Source organism: Scardinius erythrophthalmus, assembly GCF_964197995.2.
Source record: "Scardinius erythrophthalmus genome assembly, chromosome: 13".
In the NCBI taxonomy this organism is placed as follows: Eukaryota; Metazoa; Chordata; class Actinopteri; order Cypriniformes; family Leuciscidae; genus Scardinius; species Scardinius erythrophthalmus.
The window spans coordinates 35,047,268-35,061,053 of record NC_138233.1 but is presented as its reverse complement, the minus strand read 5'-3'; the positions used below and the strand labels follow the sequence as shown (position 1 = coordinate 35,061,053).

General features: G+C 40.0%; 1 protein-coding gene across 1 annotated transcript; it reads left to right on the top strand.

The window, feature by feature from the left end:
* Nucleotides 1-3,779: 3,779 nt before the first annotated feature.
* On the top strand, nucleotides 3,780-7,475 carry nexmifb (neurite extension and migration factor b; the record flags this gene model as incomplete). Its single annotated transcript, XM_081381986.1, has 1 exon — nucleotides 3,780-7,475. One exon carries the CDS (start codon nucleotides 3,780-3,782, stop codon nucleotides 7,473-7,475), a length of 3,696 nt encoding a protein of 1,231 aa, XP_081238112.1.
* Between the last annotated feature and the right edge of the window lie 6,311 nt (nucleotides 7,476-13,786).

Genomic DNA, 13,786 nt, shown 5'->3' with positions numbered 1-13,786 from the left:
AGAAATAAATTCATTACAATTTTCAACTGACTAAATATAGCTTCAAAACATACAAGCAAATAGTAAATAATAAAGAGGAACAAAGAAACATATTACAAGTCATAAAAAAAGAGCGCTTTCAGTATCTGAACGTTTTCCAGTCGAGAGCAGTGAGTGATTTTTCTCTTTCTCAGCTTTATTGATGTATTATTACTACTGATGACATCACAGACAGCGGGAGATCTATAGGCCGCGTTCACACTAATGCACATATCTAATTTGACAGATCAGATGTTTGTCCTGTCTGTTTAATCCCGTAAGACATAACTGACTGTGTTTGCATTTGTCTCTTGTCATAAAAGCCTCTTACACGGAGACACACACGCTCTTCACAAAGCACACGTGAGCATTTGAAAGCTGCTGTCGGTCAGCTGATTTCCTGTAGCTTTGTAAATGTAACATCAAGCAAAGTGCACGTTTCTCACTGCGCATATCCTGTGCAATGAAGCCTGTGATTGCCCTTGTAATTTGCTTCAACCTTTTTGAACTGTATGGAAGATTATTTTATGGAAGGTGTGTGTGTGTGTGTGTGTGTGTGTGTGTGTGTGTGTGTGTGTGTGTGTGTGTGTGTGTGTGTGTGTGTGTGTGTGTGGAATTGGAAGAAAGCAGAATATGACTGTTTATAGAGCATCTGTGGTTAAAAACTAAACTAAGAATCGATTCAGAATCATCGAAGAGAGAATCATGATGCATCTGAGAATTTTTTTTTCTCCCACCCCTAGGCTACAACAAGGCAGAGGATGTTCACCAAGTCTGACAGAGGTTAGGTGTATGAGAACACTGACACTTTCCGAAAGATAGGCTAAGCCCTTATGCTTCCCCATGGATTCATGGCATCCGGTCAGTTGTCTGATACTGATAGAACACATTATCCCTAGAAGAGTCCAAAAACATTTCACTCATCTGTTTCACAGCGGTCCGAGATTTCAGATTTCTGTTTCATATGTGGCGGCTAATTGTGAAGTCTATGATATTGCGTAGCAAATTGAAAATGAGTCCCGACCGATGTCAGAAGCAATTAGTTAGCATACAAGAACTCCCTATAATGACAGCTTAGAGCAGTATAGATCTGTTGAACATCTGAGGCTTCTGGACCAGCATGCAAGTCTAGACTCAATCCTAGCAGAAATGCCTTGCAAAAGGCAGACGCAAAATGTGTGGGGAAGCTATTTCTAGCTATTATTCTAGTGAATGAGAAACAGCTGCAGTGTTTGAGTAAACCGCCATAGAGCTATTGTCGCTAAAGAGCTAGAACTAGTGAATGAATTTTACAGGTTTCATAGAAAGAGAATGATGTGAGCCAAATCAGTGGCTATATGAGTACTATAGTGGTTGCGGTACAAAATAGCTCAATAGGAGAGGCAATGCAAACACAAAGACATGAGAAAAAACATAAAAATTGTGGAAAGCAGGGTGGGGCCGAGTGTTAATGAGCGTCACCTGTGCGACACACCGGTCTCGAGTCCCACGGAGGAACTCCGGAAGGATTAAAGGAGGAGTGACGACTGAAGAGAGAGGACCAGGCCTGGGACAGTTTTATTTTAGTTTATGCGGCAGTCGTCCATGAGGGGTTGCCGCTTTACTTTCGTTTTGTTTTTTGTTTATTCTATTTTTAAAGTTATGTTTAACATTCGCCGGTTCCCGCCTCCTCCTTTTCTTGTCTACAAACCTTTGTTACAATCATGTTTTAATTTAATAGATCTAAGTTTAGGCCTATATGCTTCAGTTTGTTTTCTTATTAAGTTTGAAACTGTACAGTTGAACTCATAACCTTTCAAAGCGCACTCCATTTGATAGCATGTGTGAATGCAGGCGGTCGACACGTGCGCTATAGAAAGTTTAATCTTTGTCCAGTGTCTGCACTATTTTTCTCCAGAAGTTATGTATTTGTACTCTTTTAAACTAAAGTTGCGGCTCTCACAACCCCATCACACAAATGCTTGTCAATGTGGGCTTCCATTGATGTTGCAGTGTCTTTATTTCCGCTTTCGACTGTGCAACTATGGTTCGTTCCAGTTTTGCCCCCTTGTGGAACAGCCGATTTTAAAACAAATTCAATGTGCATGTGCAACTTGCGCACACAAAGTAATTAATATTGGTAACAAAATAAAAAATACGTACGGTACACGCGTACTATTCTGGTGACGGAATTTGCAACATGCACTGTAAGAAGATTTAAAGGGGTAGTTACACTAAAATAAAAAATTAAGTCATAAATTACTCACCCTGGTGTTGTTCTTATGCCGTTTCCCCTTCTTTCATTTATGGACCCAGAATGATCCCACGTGACACGTGTCATGTATTCCAAGTGTTCTGGGGGTAAACGATATGAAATTTAATGTATTATTTAACAAAAATCCATACCGTGGTTGTTGGTCTTCTCTGCACTGCTATGCGACGTGTGTATTCATATGACTCTCTTAGCACCGCAGTTCTATTAAATTCGCTTAAATAGTACCGCCTCGGTTGAGGTTCTAAGCGTTCCGTACCGATACTAAAATCTGACATGTAAACACTGCAGATCACTGATTGGTCAGAGAGAATTGTCACTTCCAGCATCATTAGATTTGCAAAACGAGACACCAAACCCGCTAACAGCAACAGCCACCGCAGTATCATTTGTTCACACAACTTTTTTTAACGACTTGCTTTAAACGACCGCAACTTAAAAAAAAGAAATGGCTGAATCGTGGTCAGTAGACTAGGTGTAGATGTTGGTATTCGAATATTCGTTTATTTAAATGATGTTTTATAAACAAAGTTCAGAGGGAGCACGTTCAAATAATCAATCAAATCTACTCGTCATCAGACAATAATGTCTACCCTAATCAGCATGACAAAAAGTATATATATATCCACTCTGTCAACTCACCTAATATTCCTTGACAGTTTTTCCAGCATCCCTCCACCACCCCGACTCCTCGCTCTTGGCTCAATCTTTTACAGCCAGGAATACGGGGGGAGTACTCTGGGTTCGGGCAGAATACCGAGCCCGGAGCCCTCTCCTCGGACAGCACGCCAAATACGCATTTATTCTATCTGACTTATTTGTAAGTGTGAACTAGTGAAATGACGTTTAACGAGAAAGACGTTATTTTGGTTTAGTTTAGTTTAGTTTTTTTTTGTCACCATTTCTTAACAAGCTTACGATTAGGCAATATGCACAACAAGCTTACAATATATCTTAAGGTTTTCTTTTAGTTGAAAACATTAAATATATGTGTAAACAAAAAATATAAAGAACAAAAGCATTTAAGCTCAAGCAGCGCGAACAGAAAAAAAAAATATTTATCATGGATTCACTGCATTTACGGCCAGCAAAGCAACATTACAGTCGTCTTTAAAATCAGCTTTATTAGCTTTACTAATTACTATTTTAATGGAATAGTGTAGTATTTATTAATATTTTAACCAGTATTAATGTTTGTGCTTGTTTTTCTTTGTCTAGGATCACATAATCTGAAGAGTAATCGAAAGCTGTATGGTGTCGCAGATGCTGCCTTACACACATCCTCCACAGCTGCTGCAGAGAGCAAGAAGAGATGCAATTCGTACTGCCGCAGTGTTAAATTGGCCTTAAAGAAGCACTACTTACCACGGCCACTGTAAACACGGACTCCTTTAGAGAACCACGTAACCGATGAGTCCTCAAACTACACAATATCCTTCACACCCTGTGCTGCCAAGGGCTTGAGCCCCCTGGGCCTTTCCAAGAAGACCGCAATCAGATCCATTTCACCATGTTAGAACCTGCGAGTATCCCTGGGCTCACACAGGACTGTTTGACTCAGCAGAGTCCCACCTGTCCGGGCTGCTTTATTGAGACCAAGGATCTGTCCAATGTAGAGGCCAGTATCAACCTCAAAATGGCTGACATGACCCGGGACTACACCACCTGCCCTATCTCTGATATTAACATTCAATGTATGAGCACAAGTGAAGCAGTAAGTTATGGAGAAGCGCTCCTCTCGGATCAGCTTTTGAGCTTTCCTGTCCCCAAAACCCAGCTGGTGGAGAAGAAGGACACAGAGAAAATAGACTTAGATGATTCAGCCTCCAAAAACCTGTATGAGGGTCTGCTATTAGACAAGTGCAATGGAGACGATGGCTTGCTTACCAATCCAAATCAGGACTGGGGCTATTTTGAGTCCTTCATTAGCGAGAGTAAGATGGAATTGCTGGATCTCTGCTCCAAGAACGAGTTATCCGTAAATCTCTTCTCTGAGGAGGACGTGGGCAATTACATGTTTGATGATGATGATGATTCCACTCTGAGCAGTGACGTGTGCTCGCTAAAGATCCGCTACGAGTCCTTCCAGGACAACATGAGGGAGAAAACCAATGTTCTGCAAGAAGAAACCCAGTTCAACTTTTTCCCAAGTGTCTTGGTAAACTGCACAAAGAAAGAGAGCAGTGGGGTAAAGCGAGTTGTGGATGATCTACCACCAAAACCAGAGGAGCTTGGATTCCAAAATGACACCAAAGGGGATGAAAATGACTGCTCCATAGAGCAGACACCCGATTACAACCCCAAAATGAACTACTTCATTGATTCAAGCAACTCAGCTGAAGACTCAGGGGAGTATAGTGATGACAGCTCCTCCTCCATTTCCTCTCTTGACACCTTCCAAGACAACAGGCCTAAACACTTGTTCTCACGAAAGAACGCAAGCTGCTCAAACCATCTGAACTATGGATTACGGGCCAAGAGAAAAGTTAGGTATAGTGATGACTACTTGTATTATGTTGAGTCCACTGATGGCGAAAGAAACATTGAAAAGCGAGAGAAACTACCGATTGGTCCAAAACAAGAAGAGGATCTTGACTGGTGCCCTAAAAAGAGACGAAAATACTCTCGCAAGGATCCACCTGTAATAATCAAATACATTATTGTCAACAGGTTCAAAGGCGACAAATGCATGGCTGTAAAGCTGGGCAGAATCGAATCAGCTGACACGACAGTAAGCTTAAATGAGGATAAAATCAACAAATATGAGAAGCTTGCACCTCTGAAAGATTTCTGGCAGGAGAAACAGAGAGAAAGAGAGGAACAGCTTAAGCTGGCAGCAGGAGGTAAACACAATTCTCACCATCATGCCTTTAGTTCAAGTCCCTCAAAAAGGAAATACAAGCTAGCAAACAGGCTTAGAATTCAGAGAATTCATACTGTGGAGCAATCACCCAACACCCAGGGCCACTTTGCCTCTGATCCCAGGCAGGAGGTTGCTTCTACAGATGAAACTGCCTCCATGGAAATGCCATTAACAATAGCCACCAGCTGTGCAAGCACATTAGACCCAAATGACATCATACACACTGCCACCCGGAAGAGCAGATCACAAGAGAGGGAGGAAGGGAGAAAAGGAAATAAAATATTCAGAATACAGAAATTCAGAAGCGAAGCCAGACTTAGGAGCAAGAAAATGAGAGAGCTTGTGGAGAACAGCGAGAGCGTGACAGACTTGACACAAGTTTGCTCGCTGCAGAAAAATATGGACTCAGTAGGAGGTTCTGAAGATAAAAACGTTAGCCCAGCTGCACACAGCCCCCATTTGTGTGAGAGTCAAACAGCTAATGCCTCTGAAAAATGTGCTTTTGTGACTACCACCTGCTCTCCTAACAAAGAGGCATCGTCTGAGAATATGGCTGCAAGTGTTTCCGTTATCCCAGGGGGCTACCTGCAAACATTGTTAGATGCCTCTGATTCTTCAGGTAGCACTGGCATCCAGTTTTTCCCTCAGCAGACCCACCACTCACTGGATCTCTCTTTGGATAAGCAGCAATTCACCTCAATTCAGCTAGCACAAAGCTGTGTCCTTTCTCCACCATCAGAATCAGAGCTCCAACAGTCACCCCAGAATTGTCCAACTCTTACCCAGATGTGGCACCCGCAACTTGGTCCCAACCAGCAGTTTGGTGCTGCAGATATTGTTGAATCTGCGATCCAACCCAACAGCTTCACTGGAGAGATGGCTATGCCGATGTCTGAGAGTCTGACTGTGTCAGGCTATAGCCAGCTGAGTCTGGAGAGCAACAGAATGCTTTATGAAAAGAATTACATGCCTGAGCAGCCATTGCCTTCTGATGCTGAGTTTCAGGCATGTCAGGGGCAGCCACAGTTTCAAAGAGCCACACTGCACACAGACAACGGCCGACTCATCAGTTTCGACTCAGTTGGCTCATTGTCAGCTACTTCTAGCAATTACAGCTCTCTGAGTCTTAAGTCCTGCGAGAAAGATGGTGAGGATGATGTGAACGAGAACTTTCTGGCCCACTGCAGTCCCAAACTGGTGATTCAGCAGAGTATCGAAGCAATCACACCCCTGAGGGAGTCCACAGACTTGCTGGATATCTCCAACTTCACTCCCGATAAATTCAGACACACATCATTGTCAGAACTCTCTCCTCCAGAGACACCTAATTTATCCCCTCAAGTTATGGGCCGTGAGATGAAGATAGCTGCGAAGGCCACTGACCTCCAGGATGGGGCTAAGATGCCATGCATCAAAGACGTGGACTGGAACTGCAAAATGATCGAGCAGCGAGATCTGTCTAGATATTCAGTAGATGGTCATGAGTATCAATTGCACATTTTTAATGGTGAAGACAACTTAAGCCTGGGGACGAAGGAGGAAAATCTAGCTGACTTTGATTGTGATATGACGAGTGCAATTAAGGGGACCAAGGCAAAAAGGAAAAATACCAACAAACAAACTGCAGGGCAGGGTACCAAAAAAAGCAAAGCCCCAAGAGCTCCTAAGGCAGAAAAGGGCAAAATTCCACGTCAGACATCAAGAGCATCTAAGAAGTTAAAGGCTTTACTGGATGAGAAGGGGGGTAAAGGCCAGACTGAGGGCGCTGCTCATCCACTACAGGACAGTGGCTCTGAGGAATGGACAGGAATAGTTTGTTCAGAGAGCAAAGGTCAAGCCCACGATGACCAACGAGAGTTTGAAGAGCCATCCAACATCTTGTCAAATATTGTCTCAGGGATGGCCGAAGTACAGAGATTCATGATGGCTTCTGTTGAGCCAATATGGGGCCCTGCAGCAAATGTCTGCTTGCCCTCAGAGGCTAACAGCCTCAAGTTAAAAACTCTCAAAATCCTTGCAGGAACTTCATCTGACCCGAAGAAGAAAGGCACTTGTGGGGCGAATGGGGGCACAAAAGGCAGAAAAGGTGGGACAAAAGGTGGCAAAAACCAGGCCAAGTTAAATGCCTCCCTGCCTTTTTTCCCTCAGTTGGCTTTGGGCTGTAACGTGTTTGACAAGCCTAGCCTCGGCGTTCCTGGTGTAAATGGGCCTGCGCACAAAAAGATGTACCGTCACAAAACCAGTGCAAAATTCCCTCGGATTGAAAATCTAAAGGGCACGCGACCAGAACGAGACCCAAATAAGGACATATCATTAATGGCATCTTTTGAGAAACTGAGGTAACATTTTATATCTAGCTGCTGATGCACGTTCCTCACTTTCCCACTTCCTCCTCATTTCTTGACTCAAGACCAGAGATGCATGGATTTACGTTATTCTTTAGTACCCCCTCCTTCTTTTTGCCCCTGAAGAGGATATTGATATCTTGCATGAGAAACTTCTTGTACTCGCAAACTACCTATTGATTGATTGTGCTAGGCTTGATTGAGATTTTAAATGACCATGGCTGCATTTTTCTTCTGCATTCTTGTTTTTGCTGTTTCGTTCCCCCCTCGCAGTTGCTGATTAGTTTTTGTCTGAAGAAAAGGAAAAACTTTAAGTGCAAATTCTCTTTTTGGACCTTTTTTTGTTCAGTTCTCAGTGAATCTTGCTGCCCTCATGTAATTATATTTCTCTCTTCAAACATGTAGCTATTAAAATGTCTTTGTGTGAAACAAGCTCCCAATTTGATTATGTATGCTGAAACAGATGCCCTCTCCTCTCTTTTTACCCTTTTACTGCCTGACTTTTTTAAAGTGTGAATATGCTCAGCCCCTTGTCTAAGATAACAACATCCTTGGTACATCCCTAAACATTATCAGTACACAATGGGACCATTTTGTATTGAAGACATATCAGATTAATGTTGTTCTAATTACTTTCTTACTGTTGGAATGTACTTATGATTTTCTCTTATCTACTATGCTTTTTACAGGAGTTGTACTGGAAAATGTTTTAGATGGACATTTCTATGCCATGGAAATCCCAAAATGCATCATTTTTGCTTTTTTTTTTTTACAGTATCTGTACTGTATACACTGTACAGAAATGCACTCTTTAAAGCGAAACATGAATTCTATTTGTGTCCCAAGTATAAATGATCTGTGTACATTTATAATCTGAATGAATACTGGCTGTTGCAATTACTATCCTAATGAATGCTGGCTGTTCTCTCAAGACTTAACAAGATCTGACATTTCTTTTTGGTTAGTTGTTTTGTCTGTCTTCTTTGGGCACCCTATCGTTTGAAGAGCACCTGCAGCTGACAGTGGTACAACCACTCAACCAAAACAACTAAACTCTGAACTTTTTTACTTTTCCCACCTTGCTTGCCAAATTCAATGTACCTCAGCATTACTTCTGCTTAGAAACAAAAAGAGAAGAAAAGATTGACTTCTAAACACAGAAGGAAGAAAAATGAGAAAGGTGGACACAGATAATGTTAATAGAGGATGGTATCAGTTGGTAAGCAATCATTTCACAATCTACTGTAACAGGGACTGGGAACATAATGTTCCATATTTTGCGTATTTGTTGAATAGAATACTTTTGATAATTAAGAAAGTGTAAAGGATGCCTCTTTTCCTTTAACCCATTTTTAAACATTCGCCTTCCGGTTTGCCATAAATGTTTAAGTATCCTGTGCTAACAATTTCATTTGACAACAAGAAGTTGTTCATATGTGAAATTAAAAAAAAATACTTTGTTGAACATGCTGGGTTTTTATTATTTTTTTTCATTTGTGTTTTGTTCAGTTTAGTTAATTTTATTAGTGGCACATAATTAACACATTTGCTTTGCTATTGTTGCAAAATTTCAACCTTTGAAACCAAATTGGTCCTTTCAAAAGCACATTGGCATTTACCACATATAGATTTGTAGATGACACCTTTGATTTAAAAGAGTTGCTCTAGGAGGATATCTCAGGTAAAGTAATGCCTTACCTATAGCTTTTACCTTAGAAAGATTTCACTCCGCCCCCTCTGCCTCTAGCCGGCCATGTTTAGCACCAGGATGATGCTGATGGGAAACTGCACATGGGCCGCTCGCCCGACTTGCCTGCCTTCTCTCATTTCTGCCTGTTGTCAACTGAATGTACTTCTAGTTTTTTACAATGTGCCACTGTTAAGCTGCCTCCTCCTACTGGTGCTAAGAAGGTAATTGTATTCTCCCAGAAATTCTGAAACAGGGAATATTTGAATTGAAATCCCTACTCCTCTCTTTATGAATGTACAATATATGGTTCTGTTTGATGTATTCACAACACAATTCTTTGTCCTTAATTGGAATTGCTTTTGCCTTTTTGTTGAAGAAATTATCAAGCTTTATAAATATTGTCTAGAGTTGATACCAGAGGGACTCTCGACATCACAAAAAAATTGTATATTTTTCTCTGTGCCAATTTGTAAGATATTTTGTAAGTGTATATTTTTCTTAGAAAGTGCTGTGAAGTATTAGTATGTGTGTGCGTGTGTGTGTGTGTGTGTGCGTGCGTGTGTGTGTGTGTGTGTGTATGAGTAACCTTTTTTGTGCCTCTGTAGGCAGTGAAAAGGATGTATAATGACAAGCTTTTGGTTTTACAAACCAAAATATTAAGAAACGAAAAAAAAATGAAAAGGATAAAACTCTACCTTTTGTTGCAAGTTTTGTAAGAGGAAAATTATCTTGTTGTGAGAGTGTTGTGTTATTGTGAAAAACACATATAGGCAAAAAAGTTCAGACAAAAATTGTGAACTATTCGCTGTTTTATAGATTTTCTTGTAAATTATTCTTGTATTATTTTATGTTGTATCTGTTGCAAAGGTTTTAAATATTTGTGATCAAGCCTGTATGGTGAAATGTAATATTGGTAACTTGCTGAGTTTTGTAATAATGTTTATGGAGTACATATACAAATTAAAAGAAGATTTTGAATGCTGCCTTTTGAATGTTGTCACATTTCTTCCATGATTGTTTACACGGTTAATGCCTAAAAAAAATGTGAACAAAGATGATAATAGGGGATGTCATTGTTTTAAGTTGAAGTTAAGTTTATTTAAGCGTTGCATTCAATTATACTATATGTCAGCGTTTGTTAAAGTATATGTTGGCATATAAAGTCCTAATTTCTAATAATCTCTTATAGGGGACCTTGTTACAGGCCTCTGCAGTGGAATAATGTGACATTTCTCCAAAATGCTGCAGTGAAATGGTTTCATATGAGGTGTGCATATAGTGTGGGACGTCCCTATAAGAACTAGCCATTGTTTTTTCTACTTAGTAGAAATTAAGTCTTTATAGGCATCTGAATGTGACATATCCCCAAAATTGTGCAGTGAAATGCTTTCATATGAGGTAGGCTATGCACATAGTATGGAACATTGCGTGCAAGAATAACTGAGTCAGTAATGCATTCAAGTAGGCTATTTAGTTAGAGTAACAAATGCATTTAAGACTAACTGTTATTCCAGGAAAGTAAAACAAATGAAATTGCAAAAAGAGGTATTTAGAAAGAGTAATCTCTTTATGTTGTCTGCTTTTTGCAAATTATTATGCTGTGGTTATTATGTGCCCTGCCTGCTCTCCAGGACCTGTACCTGAACAGGTCAGGTAAACTCATCACAGACTCCACTCACGCCGGCCACAACCTATTTGAACTCTCGTCATCAGGACGGCGCCTCAGTTCACTATAGGCACTAGAACATCTAGGCACTGGAACAGTTTCTTCCCACAGGCTATTTCCCTCTTGAGCAGTTAAATGCCTTCAAAGTGCAATACCCCTCTTTTTTGTGCAATATCCTTGCAAATTGATTTAATATTCATATCCCTTTCAGCTGCAGAAAAGTTAATTAAAGGGGTCATGAACTGGATTGTTTTATTATTATATAATGTTACCTGGGGTGCCCTTATAATGTTAGTATGATTTTTACATCAAAAATTGTCATAATTTATAAATAAAAGCCATTTTTCCAAGCCTGATTTCAGCTTCAGATTTGAACGCTCCGTTTTAATGGGCGTGTCTGCTGTGAGACTGCGGTGCAATCGCCCACTGCTGTGATTGGCTGACATGCTTGCATATGAAATAGCTAGTATTACATGAACTCTCTCGAAAACTTTTACTACGTTTTTACTATTACAGCTATCGAGATTAACAAATCGTGAAAAGTATCGTTTAAAGCATTATATTTAAATCTATTACATCGCATGAAAGGTTGCAGCATGATGAGCACTGAGCAGATGACAGACAGTCTGTTGATCGCGTGAATAAAGATCTTATCATTGCAACGCAATTTTTGCACTCTCACAAAAGCTTACACCAAATCACAATGCAAACACGATGTGAATACACAGTAAGAGCTTCGTTGTGTAGTGTAACAGTGTCATTATTTCATCACGAGTTTGGTAAGTGTCCAGATAAGCTCTCGCGGCTCGCGCTGTGCTGTTTGATTGACAGCTTGGGCGAATGGAAAGGGATCGTTCTTTGATCGCTTTCTATATATAATTTAATAACAGTTTTAAAAAGATTATTTTCATAATACTACGAGAAATTATGTGAAGTTGATCGTTTAGTCACTGATGCATAAACAGTATTGAACGATTTTAAGAGAAATATCTGAACTTGAATTATTAAACATCAGAAATCACTGATCGCAGATCAGGCATTAGAGTACACATGGTTACTTACATGTTGCTGGCAGATCCGTCGGGAAATTGTGATTGACTGAATTTAATAAAGTTTAACCATGCTGGAATCCGAAGGAAGCTTATGCAGACTGTCTTCTTCCACAAACAGGCACGCACAATATTTAGTAAACAGCATGTTTATTGCTTGGAAGTAGCTCGATCCGGTTTAGCAATCATCATGTCGTCCTATGTTATTTAGCATGTTTGGGCGAATCGGTGGGCGGGGCTAAACAGGCCGTGCTGAAGTAGGCGTTGATCTTCTTTTGTGGAGGCGGTGTTTTATCCTCTTTGACGTCATTGTTCCCCACTTTGAAAAACGAGTCGTTTGCTGAGCCTGATGTCTATTAAAGCTTTTATTGGACTAACAAGGTAGTTTTCAGTTCTGAAACTTACAGGATATTATTATAGTATTATGACCTCTTATATGTCAAAAGCTCAAGGAAAATTTGATTTCTCAGTTCATCACCCCTTTAATTAACATGTTTGTTTTCTCTCGCATTGATTATAATGCGCTTCTATTATGGGGTTTCTAAGCATAGCCTACTTTAAATAAGTTACAGTAGAATTTTAACTAGGACCAAAACTAGAGATCATATTACTCCGGTTTTGAAGTCACTACATTGGTTACCAGTTAAAGGAATAGGAAATTATTTATTTTTCTACTATGGAAGTCAGTGGGGTCCATCAACTGTCTAGTTACCGAAATTCTTCACTCTATCTTCTTTTGTGTTCAGCAGAAGAAAGAAACTCTTACAGGTTTGAAACAACTCTAGGGTGAGTATGATGACAGAATTTTCATTTTTAAACGAACTATTCCTTTAAGTACATAGTTGATTTTAAAGGGGTGGTATAATGCCCTTTTCACAAGATGTAAAATAAGTCTCTGACGTCCCCAGAGTGTGTATGTGAAGTTTTAGCTCAAAATACCCCACATATATTTTTATATAGCATGTTAAAGTTGTGAGCAGAAGGTGAGCAAAAACGCACCGTTTTGTGTCTGTTCCTTTAAATGCAAATGAGCTGCTGCTCCCGGCACAGAGGGCGGAGCTTCAAGAGCTTGCACTCACACAGACATGCACTGAAATTTTTTAAAACTTTTAGCCTTTTATGTTGAAACCGGAGTCAGACAAAGATGGAGAGACTCAAGAAGAGGTGACAACATGTAAAATGCAACAGGACATTCTGGTTAGTTGGTGAATTTATGTAGCTTATGTGTAGTTATCTTCTAGTCATTGATTAGCATATTCTGTCTTGATAATCTATAAATCATGTTCAGGGGGTGGGGTTTATGTAAATTCTAGGGTTGGTGATGTCACTAACCCGAGAGGAATGTCGTGTAGTCCCTACCAGCCGTTTGTTGTAGTCCTTAAAAAGCAATTTCTTTAACTGGAAACATCTCCCTTTGCTTTGAACTTTGAGCATAGTAACTTTGCAGATGTTGATTATGCTCAAACAGCAACATTTCACACTAACTAAAGTTAGAAAAGTGAAATCATAATCAACCACCCCTTTAAAGTTCTCATGCTCACATACAAAGCTCTCCACAGTCTGGCCTCAGAGTATTTATCTCGACTTTTAACACCTTATTTTCCAAACCGAAGTCTTCACTCTTCTCAGCAGGGTTTTTTGGTTGGCCATCAAACACGGAGGACAGAGCTTTTTCTATCGCTTTTTCTGTTGTGGAACCAACTTCCAGTTGAAATTCGGGAAGCACATCCCTTGGAATTTTGAAAACACAGTTTTAAAATAAAAATAAATGTATGTAAAATACTTATATATTAAGTTAGCTTGTTGATTGTGGTAATCATTGCTGGTTTCTTGTTTATTTTAATCCACCTATGCTCTTTTGTTTAATTTATTTAGTATTGCGGTAAATATTCATTATCTGTAGC